This window comes from Cydia strobilella, chromosome 25 (assembly GCF_947568885.1).
Source record: "Cydia strobilella chromosome 25, ilCydStro3.1, whole genome shotgun sequence".
In the NCBI taxonomy this organism is placed as follows: domain Eukaryota; kingdom Metazoa; phylum Arthropoda; class Insecta; order Lepidoptera; family Tortricidae; genus Cydia; species Cydia strobilella.
In genome coordinates, this window is record NC_086065.1 from 2,100,749 (window position 1) to 2,119,054 (window position 18,306).

Sequence of the window (18,306 nt, forward strand, 5' to 3'; positions counted from 1 at the left end):
GCATGGTTTCCCCTATCACTAAGTCCGTCACTTTCGCATTCACATACTTGTTAGAACGTGACAGGCATGGTGATAAGCGTACCGTGCTACGGCTCCTGGACGCCATATCCTCTAGCTATATCGCCCCTGGACCTGGGGCTGCGTGTTGAACTTGTATTTGACCAGGTTTTAGTAGGAGAGGGCGTCCTCGACCTTGAGGCGCTGGAACTGCGTGTACTCGTATATATGGGATGATATAGAAAGTAAACTCACGTCTGACTCTTGAACTCCTTCATAATATCCAGGAAGTCGTTATAGACTTGGGGCTGCGTGTTGAACTTGTATTTGACCAGGTCGAGGTATGAGAGGGCGTCCTCGACCTTGAGGCGCTGGAACTGCGCGCCGGGCGGGGGCGGGGGCTGCGCGGCGGGGGGCAGCGCGCCCGGCGGGGACGCACGCCCCCCCACCACCGCCGCACCCACACCCACACCCGCCGTCGCCCCCACTCCCACCAGCGGCAGCTGCTGCCCACCAGGCACAGGGACCAGCTGTGGGGGAAGAACAAGGCTTACTGATGTTTGCTGGCTCTGTTCGCAGAATAGTACATTGGTGACGAGGGATGGAAAGAAAGGCATTTTCTGACGAGGTACGACGAGGCCTACCAAAAGGTACGAGTCAGAAAATGCCTGTTTCCGCCGAGCTACATAGTGCTTTACTCAAACGTGAAGAAATACAGTAAGGTATATAAAAGCGGGGAGGGTGCTTAAAAAGGAAATTATTTTGGGGTATTCTACTCTGCTGTATTGATTTTGTTTTTTAGACACTCGCCACTTTTATATAACTAAAAAATTCGTCACAAAATTTTAGAAATAAAAGCCTGAACTTTGACATGCTAGAATGTTCGGAATTATTATTACAATATAAATAATGGTAAATACATTATTTGAGAGACTTCAGTAGGAAGGCAGCATGCGTGTATCACCACAGAGAGTCTGGTTTTGCACATCGCATGTGTTTCATCATTGTCTCAGTATCCAAAATGAATCTACTTAACTCATAAATTTAATTTTCTTTCAGTTTTAGTTGAGCATGAATATGTGATGTGATACAAGTTCCACAAACAATTCAAATATTGCGATTATATACCTAGATAAACTTTATAAACTGTTTACACGAAGCCAATTATCGAGATAATCCATTAAAGCCAATTCAACGTCAACATTGGCTAAATAAAGACAATCCTATTAAGCTTGTTTATTTTGACAAGAAAAAAAAAGTGTCATGACTTGTTTTTGTTATGGCACTCGTGTAAACAGATCCTTACTGTGCAAACGCAGATGCGTATAGGTCATCTGGGTATAACGCCTCAGACACGAAACGTAGGCTCGTCGCCGACGAAGGCCTCCAAACAACTTATCTGTCTTTGGTTTTTACTGTAATGCTGTGTCACTTATTTGAGTAATAAATAAAATAAATAGCGCTGACAAGCAGCTGACGCTTAAAAGACGGTAGTTTGTGGGTCTAAGCAAAGATAGATATAACTCCGTAATAGATGGATACAGTCTAAGGAAAAAACGTAACCACAGTAAATTCACTGCCATCTATCGACACACTTTAAAACTAAAAACGAAGATTTATAAAAATACGATAAAATGTATTTAAATATGGATAAATTATTATTTTTATTTGCATTTATTATTTTTATTATTTTGACCCATGTTCCTTCACTGATATGCGTTAAAATTGTTAAATAACAAACGAAACCGTCAACGCCATCTATAGATATTTACTGTCATATATGACAGTAGGCCAAAGCTAGTAGCGCCCTCTGATCGAGAATAAAATTTTCTTGATTTTCGAAGCACGTTTTTTCCTTAGACTGTATCCATCTATTACGGAGTTATATCTATCTTTGGTCTAAGTAAATAGCTGTGTGGACTGTGTGTATACCTTGTGCCGCAAAGGTGGCTGCTGCGACTGGGGTGGCTGCTTGGGGTACTGCACTCCAGCCTTCATGTAGTTGATGACGGGCGGCGCTGGGCCGGCGGGCCGTGCGCCGCGAGCGTACCCGCCTACGGATAGCATGGCGGCGGGACCTGGGGACAGGGTGTTGGTTATCTCTACGCGTTCTGCTCTAGTTTTTTTTTTTCTTCATTATAAACTGATCGACGACGGAGCTACGCTAAGATGGAGGTCACCGGTTCAGTAATAGCCTATTCGTTCTTGCTTAAAAGAGACCGAGGACATATCATGGTCATTAGATTTATATTCACTCTCAGCTATACCAATGAGGGCTATCGTTTTTTTGCTCACCAGTTGGCGCCTCTGTTGATGGTGGTCCAAAAGACTAAAGAACAGCTGTCAGTCATTGAAGTGACAAGTGACATTTGACATTTCGAACTATGGAAAAGACCACCATCTACACTAGCGCCCCTAGCGGCGAATTCATACGCGTTAGCCCTCATTGTAAGGAAAAGCTCCGAAAAGCCCTGCAAAATTTGACGTACGAAGACACAGAGAATCTACTATTAGTTGTGAAATGATTATTAGCGATATGACTAGATTTATAAAAGGATAAATATGATAAGTATTCCATTATTATAGTATGATGATGTATGTATTAAGTTGCTAAATTATAGTATTATTGCTGTGTATTTTGTAAGTGAAAATTAATTTCCATTAACAATGTTTGCCATATTTCTCGCCTGAAACACAGGGTACCCTAGTTCGGGCACATGTAAAACGTAACCATTTGGTAAGTCTTTATTTTGTACGAATGTAAGCATGCCACGTGTTTTTAAATAAATTATGCTTATGTTTAAAATATCAGGGTATACAGATAGCGGACAGATAGGAAAAAGACGAGGCAAATCGTTATGTTGGGTAAAGGGGCTGTTTTCTCCACTAGACTGCGATTATTGTAAACCGAGCTGCAAAACGGCATGGCCACTTTATTATTGAATTCCATATATAATGCGTTCATGCAATTATTAGCTAGCTGTACAGCTGCGTCCAGATAGGTATAGTTAACGCTATCTCTACTGAGCTCGTTCACTTACGTACTAACAATGGCATTCTGTTAAACAAAAGCCATTATTTCTTTTATGTGAACGCGTGCTGGCCTTTGTGCCTGAGGCTCACACACAATGGCCACGCGCTCAGGCACAAAGGCCACGCGCTCACATAAAAGAAATAATGGCTTTTGTTTAACAGAATGCCATTATTGGTACAGGTAAGTGAACGAGCTCAGTAGAGATAGCGTTAACTATAAACAATGCGCCGTTTCGAGGGTCCACACAGAACGAGCCGCCACATACAGTTTCGTATTTTCGGGGCAAACGCCTTGCCTCAGGCTAGGCACCTCTACAAAAATAGGGTTGCTTCGCGCGGCATTTTCTCGCTCTGCACATCTTGATACGAAATAAATACAAGCGAGCAGTTAGCAATCCTTTCTTATCACATTCGCGGACACGAATGCTATAGCATTCGCGTAGTTTTTTGTTTCCTTTGGCCTATGACACATGACGTCACTAATCGTCCACGAACGTGCGCGCTAGCAGTGCATTTGCCAGATCTACACGCACCTTACGATCTAGCACAAGATATTGACAATTAATCGTGACAAATGTGACCATCACACACATCATACATGGCTAAAAAATCATATACCTAAGGAATAGGTAAATCAAATATCTATGGAAAATGTTTCATTATTTTATTATAAACCAACAGTCTTCCTATAGAATAGAATACTTTTTATTCGTAAACACACAGACAATAGACATACATTAAAAGAACAGTGAAAATAAAGTGTCACGAAATGGCCCAATCTTAGCATGCTGCTGGCTTCCAGCGCTGATCTTCCACTATACCTATAACTATATTCACTATACCTATTATTTTATACCATAAAACGTCAACCGGTACCTTATAGGGATAAGTCCGACTTTGTACATTGTATATATTTATGTTCTTTTATTGTGTTTGTAATCTGTCTTATGTACAATAAAGTGTTTACATACATACATACATACGTCAGAAAATAACGACGTACAAAAATCCGAGTGTGGCCTTAGTAAACTAGATTCATTGTAGATTTTGCAAACTTAATATTATAATAACACTTACCAAGTATTTGGGGTTGGGCCGATTGGGCCAAAGTGTGCATATTGCTTGCACCAGCTTGCTGCATCTGGAGCAAAAGGAAAATATGTTGTGATCACTACATACACCAAAAAGGAGTAGGTATTATTATATGTATATCCATCGGAACTTGTAAAGCAAACAACTTTAATCATTTAAATTGCCATATTCTACAGTAAAAATTAGATACAGTTTTTTATAGTTATAAAGCAAATCGCTCGTTATGCGTATAAAAAACCGTCACTCGTTGTGATAGCCGTAATTATACCTACATATAACTAGTTTTTATTGCCTAGATCAAAGGTAACTTTTAGTATTAAATAATAGTATTAAAGAAATAAATATTGCATCAGTTTAAAGATGATAGCACTGATCATGCCTCCACGTTAGTTGCATGTATATCTGGTACATATTTGGTTTGGCATTTTACATAGGTTTTATAAATGTTATAGCTCCGAGTGGCGGCAATACGAGAGCTCGCCGATCACGCTGTATTCATAGTGTTGTGTATTCATATTTAATGGTCCTTAAATACTTTGTAGAATTGTAGACATTTATGGTAAACATGTATCATATTGGAGTTTTTTTTTTAATACTACGTCGGTGGCAAACAAGCATACGGCCCACCTGATATTAAGCAGTCTCCGTAGCCTATGTACGCCTGCAACTCCAGATTAGTTACATGCGCGTTGCCGACCCTAACACTCCGCACCCTCGTTGAGCTCTGGCAACCTTACTCACCGGCAGGAACACAACACTATGGGTAAGGTCTAGTGTTATTTGGCCGCGGTTTTGACTATGTTTCGAATAACGTAAAATCAGGTAACTATAGTCCTTAAAGTACAACTATGGTCCAGTTTTTAACGTTGATTATTAACATGCCTTTATGATTTGTACTCGTTACATTTATTTTGGAGCTTAGACACAAATGCTCTTTCTATATTATATACTCAAGATAATTTGAAAAATACTTATACATATTTTACTGGAACTTGAATTTGGACCATATTAATTGTAAGTTGTGGACTAAAGTTACCTGATTTTACGGTACTTTTTAAGGATTCCGTACCCAAAGGGTAAAAACGGGACCCTATTACTAAGACTTCGCTGTCCGTCTGTCTGTCACCAGGCTGTATCTCATGAACCGTGATAGCTAGACAGTTGAAATTTTCACGGATGATGTCTGTTGCCGCTATAACAACAAATACTAAAAAGTACGGAACTCTCGGTGCGCGAGTCCGACTCGCACTTGGCCGGTTTTTTTTGTACGTTTTGTTAGCAAAAATTTGTTTTATTAAACAAAACCGGTTACTTGAACAAGCAAATAAGATGCACTGTTTTTTTTTATAGCTATAACTTATGCTGCATTACTATTTTCAGAGATATAACCATATTAGCCATAGACAAAAGAATATAAAAAAAAGATATTTATTCGTGACGATCACAACACAAGTACGAACATGTACAGACAACAACAGCAAGAATAGAAGAAATCATCAAGTGTGCATCACGAAATGGACCCAACTCAGAATATGCGTATTTCGTTACATATGTAAATATTGTTACCATTTAAATTTGCTAGCTGAAGCAAAGCCAGCTCTTCGACCAGAACAAAGTTATGACGCATTTCAGAGAAAGTTCTCACCAGTTTAATTTAGTTTTTACATCTGCAAAAAAAATTCTAACCGAAAACCGAATGGCAAGCTAACCACCCACTATTTTCTAACTAAACGCGCAGGGTTAAAATTAACATACGCAAAAAACCAAGGTTCATGAATATAGTACGCCGGTTTAAATATAGATCTCCGAGTAATCGGCCGGGAGAGCAACGTAGGAAGCGTCAGTATGACGTTTGTTTTTATATATTACATGTTATGGCTGTTCGTGGGTGTTCATATAAGCGTTGAAAGTTTAAAGCGTAGACAAATTCAGTACACAAGCTGGCAAAGGATCGGCAAATTAGACTTTTTAACAGCCAAAAAAATGTTTGAAGAATATATGACATGCGTAAATAATGAATATGAATAATAAACAATTATATTTATTTATTACGAGCCTATTGTGTCCCACTGCTGGGCAAAGGCCTCCCCCCCTCTTCTTCCACTCCTCCCGGTTTTGAGCTACATCTGGCCAGTCGCTCAAAAAGGAGTCCAAGTTATCCCGCCATCGCCGACGAGGTCTGCCGGATCCCCGGTTTGACTCATAGGGCACCCACTCTGTGGTTATTTTGGCCCACAAGTCATTCGGCATGCGGCAGACATGACCAATGAATAATGATTATAATATATTGTATATCTTAGATAGAATATGATTTATTGTTTTATAACTTTTTATATGTATACTTAAGTACCTAACTAATTTAAAGAGTTTGCATGCTTCTTTAAGTAAAATGTACGCACTTAAAATTACTTAATGTCCAACTATGTTTACCACTACATTTTTAGGGTTCCGTACCCAAAAGGTAAAAACGGGACCCTATTACTAAGACTCCGTTGTCTGTCTGTCCAAAAAGTACGGAACCCTCGGTGGGCGAGTCCGACTCGCACTTATCCGGTTTTTTTTCTTCAGTTACTGGTAAAATGTGCGTTCTCTGTTTCATGGAACCAACTTATTCACTACATTTTACATACATATACATACATACATATTATAGGACATTATTACATAAATTGACTAAGTCCCACGGTAAGCTCAATAAAGCTTGTGTCGTGGGTATTTAGACAACGATATATATATTATATAAATACTTAAATACATAGAAAACACCCATAACTCAGGAACAAAATATCCTAAATTATATAAATATATTTTATACAGATTGTTTATCTACTTACAACCAATAATAATTTTCGTAGTACTTAGATAATGATAGTGCTATGTAGTTCCGCATTTACTGGTGACTTGCTTATTTCCAGCGTCCGATCGATGAGAATAACTAATAGTTTGACAACAACCTGTAATACTCAAGCTGTTTTTACTGCACCGTGAACTCTTCTACAATCATCAATAGTATATTATTATTACAGTTGTAGACGTTGTATTGCATAATTAATTTCCATCGTATTTTCACGGAAACGTACGAACGTGATGTCTTGCTATCAGGGCTCGGAACCGGTATTTTTTAAAATACCCCGAAATAGCCCAATATTTTGAATTTTTTTATGCTCATTACGTAGGACTAAATCATGTATTTAGGAAACAATTTTGCATTATTAAAACGTCCCATTAAAAATGAAATTATAAACAAAAGAACGAAAAAGAACGTAATAATACCGGTATTTTTGTATGGAGCAAATACCGGTTTCCGACCCCTGCTTGCTATTTCAGTCAGTTTCGGTACAAAAACGCTAGGTTCACACCGTATACGGGATTTTACCGAATACCGTAGCAGCAATCTTTGTATGGCAACGTTCAAAATCGTTCACACGGCCAGTGTTGGCCGAACGTTAATTGCAATTAACCATTAACCAGTACAAATTGAACCGTAAGCCGTAACGGACGGTTACAGTTTACGGTTCAATTTGTACTGGTTAATGGTTAATTGCATTAACGGTTCGACCAACACTGCACACGGCGTCTATGCAGAAAAGCGGAAAAGCAGTCTAGTCAATAAAGCAGGTAGCAGGTTAGTCGGTATTGTAAATAATTATTTTATTTTATTTTTAAGAATTGAGTGACTTGTAAAATGTATTTTATTTTACCAATAAAGATATGTATATTTATAGTTAGCATGTTAAATTTAGAATTGATTGTATTAGTCATGTTATTGTTTCTATGTAAAAAAATAGTTATGGAAGAGCGGTGTCTCCCGACACAGGCATTCATGCTTACTGGGCGGCTCCATCCCTTTAAATCATTATGTAGTGCTAATTTATTAAATAAAGAATTTTTGTATTTTTTTTTTGTATCTGTACTAACAGCAACACTCAACTGTATATATGTTGAACTTATGCCTTTTGTAATTAAGTTTACGAACTGTCAGTTAACAATGTGGGATATTCTATGTCAATTCCTGGGCCTCAAACTACCTCCAGTCCATACCAAATTGGCAATACACTTTACTTATTTATTTAATTTTGTACATCATTATCTTTTCTGGGGCAGTTTAAAACAAACACCAAAGATATGTTATTGACACACCTCGCCACAAGCGTCGATAACATCAGATAACCCGATGTTTACTCGGTAATGATTGTGTATTATTTGCATACAGATACAAGCTTTACAACTACTGACAAAGCCTAGTTCCGCCTCTGGGTTGGAAGATCTGGCCTCTATTTCAACACGGTGACAGGTGCGATAATTGTCAACATCACTTTTACCTACTGACGTCACAGGCCTCCACAGGCTACGGTAACCGCTTACCATCGGATGGGCGGTGTGCTTGTTTGCTAACATTTTAATTAAAAAAAACTCCATTATATCGTCAATAAATAAGTACTTATTTTGCGATGCCAATGACCAGAGAGCGAATCTTTGGTGCCGATGACTGACGTATGACGTTAAGTCGCATATAGGAAGTTTTTTTTAAACAAAATTGTAACACCTCAATGATTCTTAATAATGATGATATATATAATATAATTGTTTATTTATGATAATGCTTGGTAATTTACACAAAAAAATAAGTAAACAGAAATTTGTTGTCATTTCCAACAATCTTGTTTTTAACATGACAAAGACAAAAACTGTAATAGATGTCATATATTAAAGAAAAAGTGACGAAGCCCTCCAGTGGTGAAGGCCGGATTCGAACCGGCGTCTTTAGCTATCGCGGCTAACGCCATGAACCCCTAGGCCACCCGCCACCTATAACAGTTTTTAATTTATATATAGTAGTGTGACTACTTAAAAAAACACAAATCAAAATATTTGATAAAATAATTTGATTTGTTCCCAAACTTGCATGCGGTGTTTACCTGTAGGTAATTGTGACACCACTCCTTACATGTTTTAGCTTAGTACATTATTAATGTATCGATGTCAACAATTGTTGGTAAACCTTAATAAAATAAAATGACAAAGACAGTTAGTTTTGTTTTTGTACGTGGCCAGTACGTATAAAAACTCTCAACTCAAGTTTCAATATCAGTAAACTATAGAGGCTAATAAGTTGTTATTTGATTAAATATCTATAATCTAGAGAACAACACTCTGTATTTAGCTTGACGTCATACGTCTGTCACCGGCACCAAAGTTTTGCTCATTTCATTTCATTTTATTTATTTACAAATAAGCTTACAGTCTATAACCAAGGCGCTTATATGTTATTATATCATATCTTATGGAGACTATAAAGGAGCCAAATCTCTATGTATGAAAAGTGTCCATCAAAAAACAGTAATTAGGCGGCGCCACCATACACCGAATTACTACCAAAAAAACAACCTACGTAATTTGGTCGGGTTATTTTTTGCCTTATATGGCAACTATAACCCTACCCTATATGGTGTTATACTCATGTCCCAGAGCCTAACTAGCGCCACCGGAGAGATTAGGAACTATTATTTAAAGCTGAAAGCGGTCACTTTTGCAACAATTCTGCCATAAGAGATTGGCATCCTTTCTATACCATCCATAGTTTCGCTCTCTGCAGCAATGACAATGACAGCTTAGAATAAATTTAAAAGTGAAAAAATAACTGCCTTTGGTGAGACTTGGGTAGCACATCGTAACTGTTGAATTTTCAATATGACTTACAACTCCGGTGGCCGTTTAAGAAGTGTAACGCTCGCTAGATGTCGCTAGGGTCCCCTAGACCCATATAATGGGAAGATTTGCTGACTATGGATGAGGTCTTGGTGGCTCAGTTGGCAGAGCGCTGGAGTATCGATCCAGACCGTGAGTTCAAGTCTCACCCAAGGCAATCATTTTTCCACTTAAATTCAAATGAGTAGTTTTTTTAATCATGAAATTGTTCATTATATTCTTGCATGCTATCGATTGTTGCATGTTGTTTGATTGGCATAATAGATTCCTCAAATGCGGATTAAGTCTTCATTATGGATTTAAAAAATGGAGTTGTCAGATGTCATACATATGAAAATACTACCGGATTTTCATCGGTCTAAATAAACTAGCTTTTGCCCGCGACTTCGTCTGCGTGGAGTTAATAATTTGGGTAGCTTTTTTTTAATCTAATCTCCTTTTTATCGATTTCCCATACAAACTTCCACCCCCCTTTTCACCCCCTTAAAGGATGATTTCTGGGATATGTACCCTATGTCACTACCCTATGTCCTTCCCCGGGACCTCAAACTATCTCTATACCAAATTTGTGCCTTAAACAGGAAGGTCTATAGTCTATACGCCTTAAGAGCCCGGTATTGATTTTAGTCGCAACAATGTATTGATAGATTTAGTCGGTGAAATTGTACAGCTTTGGCTGAAACTGTTCTTATACATCATTTTGTATAATTTACCGCCATAATTTTTTGATGAATTTTTAAAAACTGCCCCTTCTCTTCATATATTATATTAACGATGACGCACACTCGCGACCTCATTATTAAAAGGCAATATAAGAAAACGTGTTAATAGAAACCAATACTTGTTATTTAGATATTACGTAACAAAACGTGTATAATTTGAACGACTAAATCTATCAATTTTACATTTTTGCTCCAAAATCGTTACCGGGCTCTAAGTGGTATTGGTTTCTATTAGCACGTCTTCTCATCTTGCCTTTTAATAATGAGGTCGCGAGCGTGCGTCACCGGTAATATATGAAGAGAAGGGGCAGTTTATAAAAAATCATCAAAAATTTATGTTGGTAAATTATGCAAATTGATGTATAAGAACAGTTTCAGTAAATGTTGTAGATTGTTTAAGTATCAAAATTACGGTGAAATTAAAGTCGATTTTCAGAGAAATTGTCACTTGTTTTGAAGTAATTTCGTGAGAAAATTGATTTCGTCTAACTTTCATTTACACTACTTCAAAGTCATAATAATAAAAATGTAGTCTGTAAAGGGTACAGGATACAGGATATGTGTAATACAAAATTACCATTTTTAGCCGTCCAAACTTTACGAAATTTACAAATAAGAGCCACAAAATCAGTGCTTTACGCGCGTTTAGCTAAACGTCCATCAGAAAAAAAAGTTATTTATTTATTGAGTCTGTTTTCAAAAAAAATATGTGTAAAACGGCAAGATGAGAAGACGTGCAAATAGAAATAGAAACCAGTACTTGTTATTTCTATTACGTATCAAAAGGTGTACAATTTCTGTGACTAAATCTATCTGTTAAAGAGTACAGTGAAAAATACAAATATTAATATCGTATTTTTGTTTGATATTAAATTGTAAATTTTTGATTTTATATTATTGTATTGTATTTGATTTTTGACATTGTTTTATGACTTTCTGACATTAGATTAACTAGGAAGCCCTAGTATTATATAGGTACAACATTGACATTTCATATTTAAATTTTAAATTACTTCAATTCGGAATTTGACTATTTTATTTATAAATTTTATTTCTTTTTGTTCACATTATTGGTTTGTATGATTATCTTATATTTTGTTTTGTTGCTTATTATTATTTTTGTTTACATTTGTGAATTTGTGATATTTTTAAGTGAAAATTACATGTAATTTCCAATTAGAAATAAATATATATATCTAACAATTTTACATTTTTGCGACTAAAATCGATAACGGGCTCTTAAGCCTACTTCAGCCTACCAACGACGTTCGACGTGTTGCCTCCCTGTCACACTTACATACGAATTTACAAGTGCGACAGAGAGGCAACAGAGGGCATGTTTCGATATGTGAGCGGCGTTCGATAGAAATGTCAATGCACCCAGATAGCACAAACCAGTTCGGGAGGTGTTTTAGTGTGCGTCCAACACTGGAAGGTCGGTGTGATTAGGAATATTTTATTAATATTTAATAGACTTTATAACTTTGTAATAGAGTTTAATGTTGATCAAAGTGTATTTATGGCAACCCTATCCAAGGTCTTACAGGTGTATTCTAATTTTAATAACAGGATATGAATTTGATCTGGATTAGATATGGGTCTGATCTAATTCATATTTTGTAATGATAATTAGAATACGCCTTTTAGTAAGTATTAACACACTTGATTAAAATTAACTAAACCTGCGTTACCAATATCACAGAATAAGTAATAGTATTATCATACAGAACGGCCACGCACCGCCCCGCCCCGATTCAAATGACCTCGCCCCGCAACAGCAGATTGACGACCGTTAGCCGACCGCTCAGTACTGTTTTTAAGCACACTGAAGCATGCCGCGTGTACAGACTTGATGTTCACACAGAAACGCAAGTGATTTTTAGGGTTCCGTACCCAAAGGGTAAAAACGGGACCCTATTACTAAGACTCCGCTGTCCGTCTGTCTGTCTGTCACCAGGCTGTATCTCATGAACCGTGATAGCTAGACAGTTGAAATTTTCACAGATGTATTTATGTTGCCGCTATAACAACAAATACTAAAAAGTACGGAACCCACGGTGGGCGAGTCCGACTCGCACTTGGCCGGTTTTGATGTATAGCGTGTCCGCCCTGTGACAATATGTAGTTCTGTACCCCTAGTGTTCATTTCATTCGATTGGGATTTTGAACAGCGCGCCAAGCGGGACGTTTTGGAAACTCAAAATCCCACACAAGATGACACGCTTTCGAATGAAATTTACACTAGAGTAAGTTTAACATTTCGAATCCAAAAAGACATGTATATTTTGAGTGTATTAGCATTTTCGGCACGCCATAACCTATGGTAGAGTTTGACGCTTCCAATGTTAATTATGATATACCCCTTTTACGCAGCTGTCATACCTATCGCAGGTAAGCAACGAACGGGAAATGGGGGAGCAAATTACATTTAAACTAGCGACCCGTCCCGGCTTCGCACGGGTTACACAATACCTTAACATTATATACACCAAAGATAGATATAACTCCGTAATAGATGGATACAGTCTAAGGAAAAAACGTGCCTCGAAAATCAAGAAAATTTGATTCTCGATCAGATGGCGCCACTAGTTTTGGCCTACAGTCGTATAGATGGCGTTGACGGTTTCGTTTGTTATTTAACAATTTTAACGCATATCAGTGAAAGAACATGGGTCAAAATCATAAAAATAATTAATGCAAATAAAAACATCATTTATCTATATTTAAATACATGTTATCGTATTTTTATAAATCTTCATTTTTAGTTTTAAAGTGTGTCGACAGATGGCAGTGAATTTACTGGAGTTACAAAATTTACTATGACAGTAACGTTCTAGTATCAGTTACTCTATGTATACACCTAAACCTTCCTGAAGAATCACTCTATTGATAGGTGTAAACCGAATGGTATTTTCCAACTAAAAGTCTTTGGCGGAAAAAGGGTTAAGTTTAGATGTAGATAAAAAGCATACCTGGGCAGGTGACTGAGGCAGCGGGGCAGGCTCATCCGGGGCCAGCCGGGGGACGCCTGTTCGCTTCATCATGGTGGATCAGAGAGCCATCACACGATCACCTGGAATGTTACATTATTGCGTTAGAAACTATAAGCTTTTAGTTTTGGAAACTACATCTGCAGTACCCTAATAATGGTTTAAGGGAGTTTTAACATAACTGTATAAAATACGGCCGGCTAGTAATTGTCACAAATCTGACAGTCTCAAACCACATATGTTCCGTTAGGAAAGTGACAGTTAGATGTTTTATAGTTGAAGTTAAAATGAAAAAGCTTTTAAATGTTGTTTTTATTCCAATTCCAGGACCCCATGGCAAAAGGAAGGCGGGATAACCCATAACAAGGTGGTCCAAGGATATTATAGCCACAGCCGGAGAAAATTGGCTAATCAAGGCAAAAGACCGAGAAAGGTGGAAAGATATGGAGGAGGCCTATACCCAACAGGGGTCCTTAAAATAGTAAAAATGGAAAACAATAATATTACAAAACTTTTTTTATCATGTAAAACTATTTAAGGAAAAATAAAGGCTTAAATAAATAAATAAATAAAATGAAAAAGCTTTTAAATGTTGTTTTTATTCCAATTACCAAAATGACAGTGTCCCCATTTGTCCAGTCAGCAGGGGAAGTTTACAAAATGTGACGTTTTCAACCAAAAGGTACCACATTGTCGGATTTGTCGGTTGTTGATAAGGTTGATTTCAAATTGAAGCTATATGGAAATAGCGCCTTATTTATAACCCACAATAAGTACCCTTTTGGTTGAAAATGGCCCAAATGATCTTACCACAATTTTATTGTTAAAGGGATCCCATGCCCCAATGACCTTCGATCTGAATCCCTTAGTTTTCTAATGTTTTTTGTAGCTTATCAAATTAACAGCAACGGCTTTAAGCAATACAGTATCCCATATTTACTTCAAACATCATTGTTTTCGAGATATCAATCAAAGTTGAACAATTTTAGGCCAGAAAACCAGTTTTTATAACTTTTTTGGTAATTAATTTAAAATTAAAACCTTAGACAAATAAGACTAACAATAGGATAAGGTATATCTATGTCTGTAATTAGTTTATGTAGCTTCAGATACCATAGTTAAAAAGATACAATGAATTTAAATTTTTCATATAAAACTTGTTTTTGCTCTATTTCGTTTGTTTTATATACTAGAGCTATGTAAACTAATTACAAAATGTGAATGAAACTCCGTTTGTATGGGAAGGTGAAATTCGGCCGAGCTTGCCGGGGACTAAGAAAGTAGCAAGGATTACTAAAATGGTTCGGATGGGATGGTTGAAACCACCTATTATTTTCCCTTTTTATATGTATTATTTTCTGTACAAGTTTTATGTGATATAGATATTTGAATTGTATTAAATTTGCCCTTACATGACTTTACATAGTTTGTATCGAGTTAGAAGTTATGCAACAACTTTCAACTTGTTTCTGTTATGTAACTAGATGAGTGTGTAGATTTAGATAATAGAAATAAAGCTGAAGGTTATAAATATTGTATACGAACATGTTTCAATAATTTTAAAACTCATTTTAACAGTCAAATGAAGAAACTATAAAAAATACTAAGCTTTAGACATATAATACAAATGGCAAAAATAAGATCAAAGTCGGTACCTAGTCACATTTTGTTAATGGCGGTATAGTTAGATAATAAGATGATAATGATAAGTTGACATGTGATAAACATGTGGGCTGTCAAAATCAAGCGTAATACTATGAAATTATGGTAAGATACAACGTAGCTATGAAGCAAATGTCAGATTTAGACATGTTTTACTTTGTTTCATGACTTCATGTAGACATTTTCAGTGAAAGATTAAAGCCTTATTGCGACATATGCTAATTCAAATGTCATAGGTTATGTTTGTCATAAGGAGTGGCGTGGTCATTTATGAAAATAAAATCTATTATTTGTTTTCTTACCGCGTGGCTTGGCACGTGGATATTATATGCGGGAAAAACCGTGTCAGTTATCCTCAAGACTACTTATTCAAGGCCATAACCCGTTTTTTAACAAATTACAATCAAAACCACTTCAAAACCTAGTTTTTGTAGTAAATCATTGCGCAACTTTTACTTATAAGGTTAGATTACTCCAATGTACCATATTGGGACTATGAAGGACGAAGATCACGTATTTTAATTAAACACATGCCGTTTACTCACGTAAGTAATGACGAGATGCGTAGCGCACTCCAAATATAGACAAAGCTTTTATAGCACATCACAGAACTAACGTTAATATAAACATATTACACAACTTTAACTGTGCCGAAATAGATTCCGATAAAGATGAACAACTTTTACCCAGGCCGTTTTGAATTTGGAATTTCTATTCAAACTATTCAAAGTACTTGCTCCGGTCGTGGCACCCACAGCACAGTCCCACACAACACAAGTTTCGTTCAGAAACCGGTCCGGTACATCGATGAGCGTTACAAACTCGTACTTATTTATAGCGGAAAACGTACACAAATCGATATCGATAATCCCGGAGTAAGCGCAGCAAAGCTAGCTATTTATTTTATTAGCTACGTGAACTTTCAATACGAATTTAATTATTGTTTTGCACGAAAAGGGAAATTAATTTGACCACTCCCGCCTTAATTCAAATTACATTTTGTAATTCGGTTTAATATCCGGAAGTCATGATTTTTTTCTTTAGTAACGCAACAACGAAAACATTATTATTATTCCACTGTGAATCATAGCGAGCGGATCTCATTTTAAAGAATAAGTTGATGTTGTATAAGGATAATCATCTTTCAGATTACAGCAGTAAAGTCCGGTTTGCATTGGACCGGTAAAAACGGGGACGGAGCGGCAGTATTCGGTATTCGTCACCGACGTAGAAAATGGCGACTAAATACCAACAATTACATAGCGCGACTAAACATCAATGCGAATTTTATACAGAGGGCATTAAAGCCAACCTATGCCTATTTAAAGAGCACACTGAGTGAGGCAATAAGATGTAAGCGACTATTTATCTGGATGTATTGAGATTCCCTAATCTCACTATACAGGCACTAAAGTCTAAACGATGTCCTAAACTAATCAAAAATAATACATACCGATCAATCGATTACGTCAATTCTTCAATCTTCTGTCGAAATACCCTTTTGTAACTTAAAACACTGTTGTAAGGCAAGTGGTGCCGATAATAACGCGTCACGATACGCTCGCGAGCATATTCGTGCGCCTCCAAATAGCGCAACGGCGCAACTTTTTCGAGCGCGGCGTCAACACGGTCAGGTGGGCGAGGTTGCGACACTGCCATAGCGCTGTCTCTGTCTCGCGTGTCTCGCTCTCTCAACAGCCTTCTGTCTCTCTCGCACTCGCGGTAACGCCGGCCCGGGACAGGAGGGACGCGAGCGGAGGGCTCCGCTGACGAACGTCGCGCACCAAGCTGCGCGGCCGACTGACTGCGGCCGCAGCGCCTCCACCTCGGACCTAACCGAATAATCGAGCCCGGAGCTCCAACGCGGAGCGGCAACGACGCCTCCGAATAATAGCGAGCGAAACGGACGTGCCGCGATATGAAATGCCACGACCAAAGAACCTCCACGAAGGTGTTGGACCAAAACAAATCTCCTTTCTCTAAAATTATACAACAGTTGCAATCGAGAGCACGGCCGGGCGCAGCGTCTTTTCCCGCCAAAATCTTTCCATTTTCATGCTCAGATCAGTGAATCACCCATTAAGACTTATTTATGGAGATGGTCGGGGAATGTTATGTTTGTTTCAGAGGGTTGGGTTGCCTTGACAACAGATAAGCTGGCGCAAGGGGAAAAAATAAGATAATAGAATCAGATAGCTGAAGAGCAAAATACGACGATCTAGGAATTGTAGGAAAATCGAAAGGTTAATAACTGAAACATCACAATTAACAGACACGCATCTGCTTTGTTGGTTAACTATCAATATACCCCGGTTAATGCATGTTACTATATATTCGAAACTGGATAATACTATCTGCCTCACTGCCAGTGTCAGGTGACGTGAGATACAGCGCATTCTATTCTATGGATAAAGGGCAAAGGTCGTCTAAATAAATGAACCAGGTTTACCTTCAATACTTTATTAAAATTTAGTTAACTAGCTACTGTGCAAATGTTGTTGGTACAATACAAATACATTTAGTTATAACACGGGTGCATGTAATGGGGAAAGTAAATATAGCAGCTCATTTGATTGTGATTAATAAATTATAGCTAAACAAAGCAAATGCTAAACTAACTAATTAGCAGATATAATAAAATACAGGTGTGATTCTAGGTGAGGAGAGGTGACTTGTAAATTATAGTTTAATGTTGAGTTTTTACTGTAAATTGTAAAACCTAGTAAATTATAAACACGGCAGCTAAATTTTGTCAGAATTTATATGGTAAAAACAGACCAGACTTCAATATCACAAGTAGCTTATCCATTAGTTTGTATGATCTCTTATTTTTAATATTTGTTCCCTTAGGACTCCGACGTGTCTGAACACTGAACTGAACCCATTTGGAAAATTATTTTATTTGTTTGTTCTTTATTGGTCCTATTTTTGTCCAAATCCAATTCTGATGATGGGATCGGAGGAGTTCCTATAATCTTAGACATATTATTTTTTATAGTGTCCTTTGGTGAAGTGGGTGGGACTGTTAAGATCAGAATCAGAACGAACGGAATTATTCGCCGACATGTATTTTACGTTTGACAATTTGTCTTCGTTAATTC

General features: G+C 37.4%; 2 protein-coding genes across 2 annotated transcripts in view; one reads left to right on the forward strand and one right to left on the reverse strand.

Moving 5' to 3' along the window:
* LOC134752816 (probable chitinase 2) overlaps nt 1–18,306 on the forward strand; it is a 483,068-nt gene that overhangs the window by 273,928 nt on the left and 190,834 nt on the right. The window lies entirely within an intron of this gene.
* LOC134752602 (uncharacterized) overlaps nt 1–18,306 on the reverse strand; it is a 77,633-nt gene that overhangs the window by 55,539 nt on the left and 3,788 nt on the right. The window contains 4 exon segments of the mRNA XM_063688272.1: nt 253–527; nt 1,930–2,075; nt 4,108–4,171; nt 13,526–13,626. Coding sequence (XP_063544342.1) covers nt 253–527; nt 1,930–2,075; nt 4,108–4,171; nt 13,526–13,597 — 557 coding nt within the window. The 5' untranslated portion in view covers nt 13,598–13,626.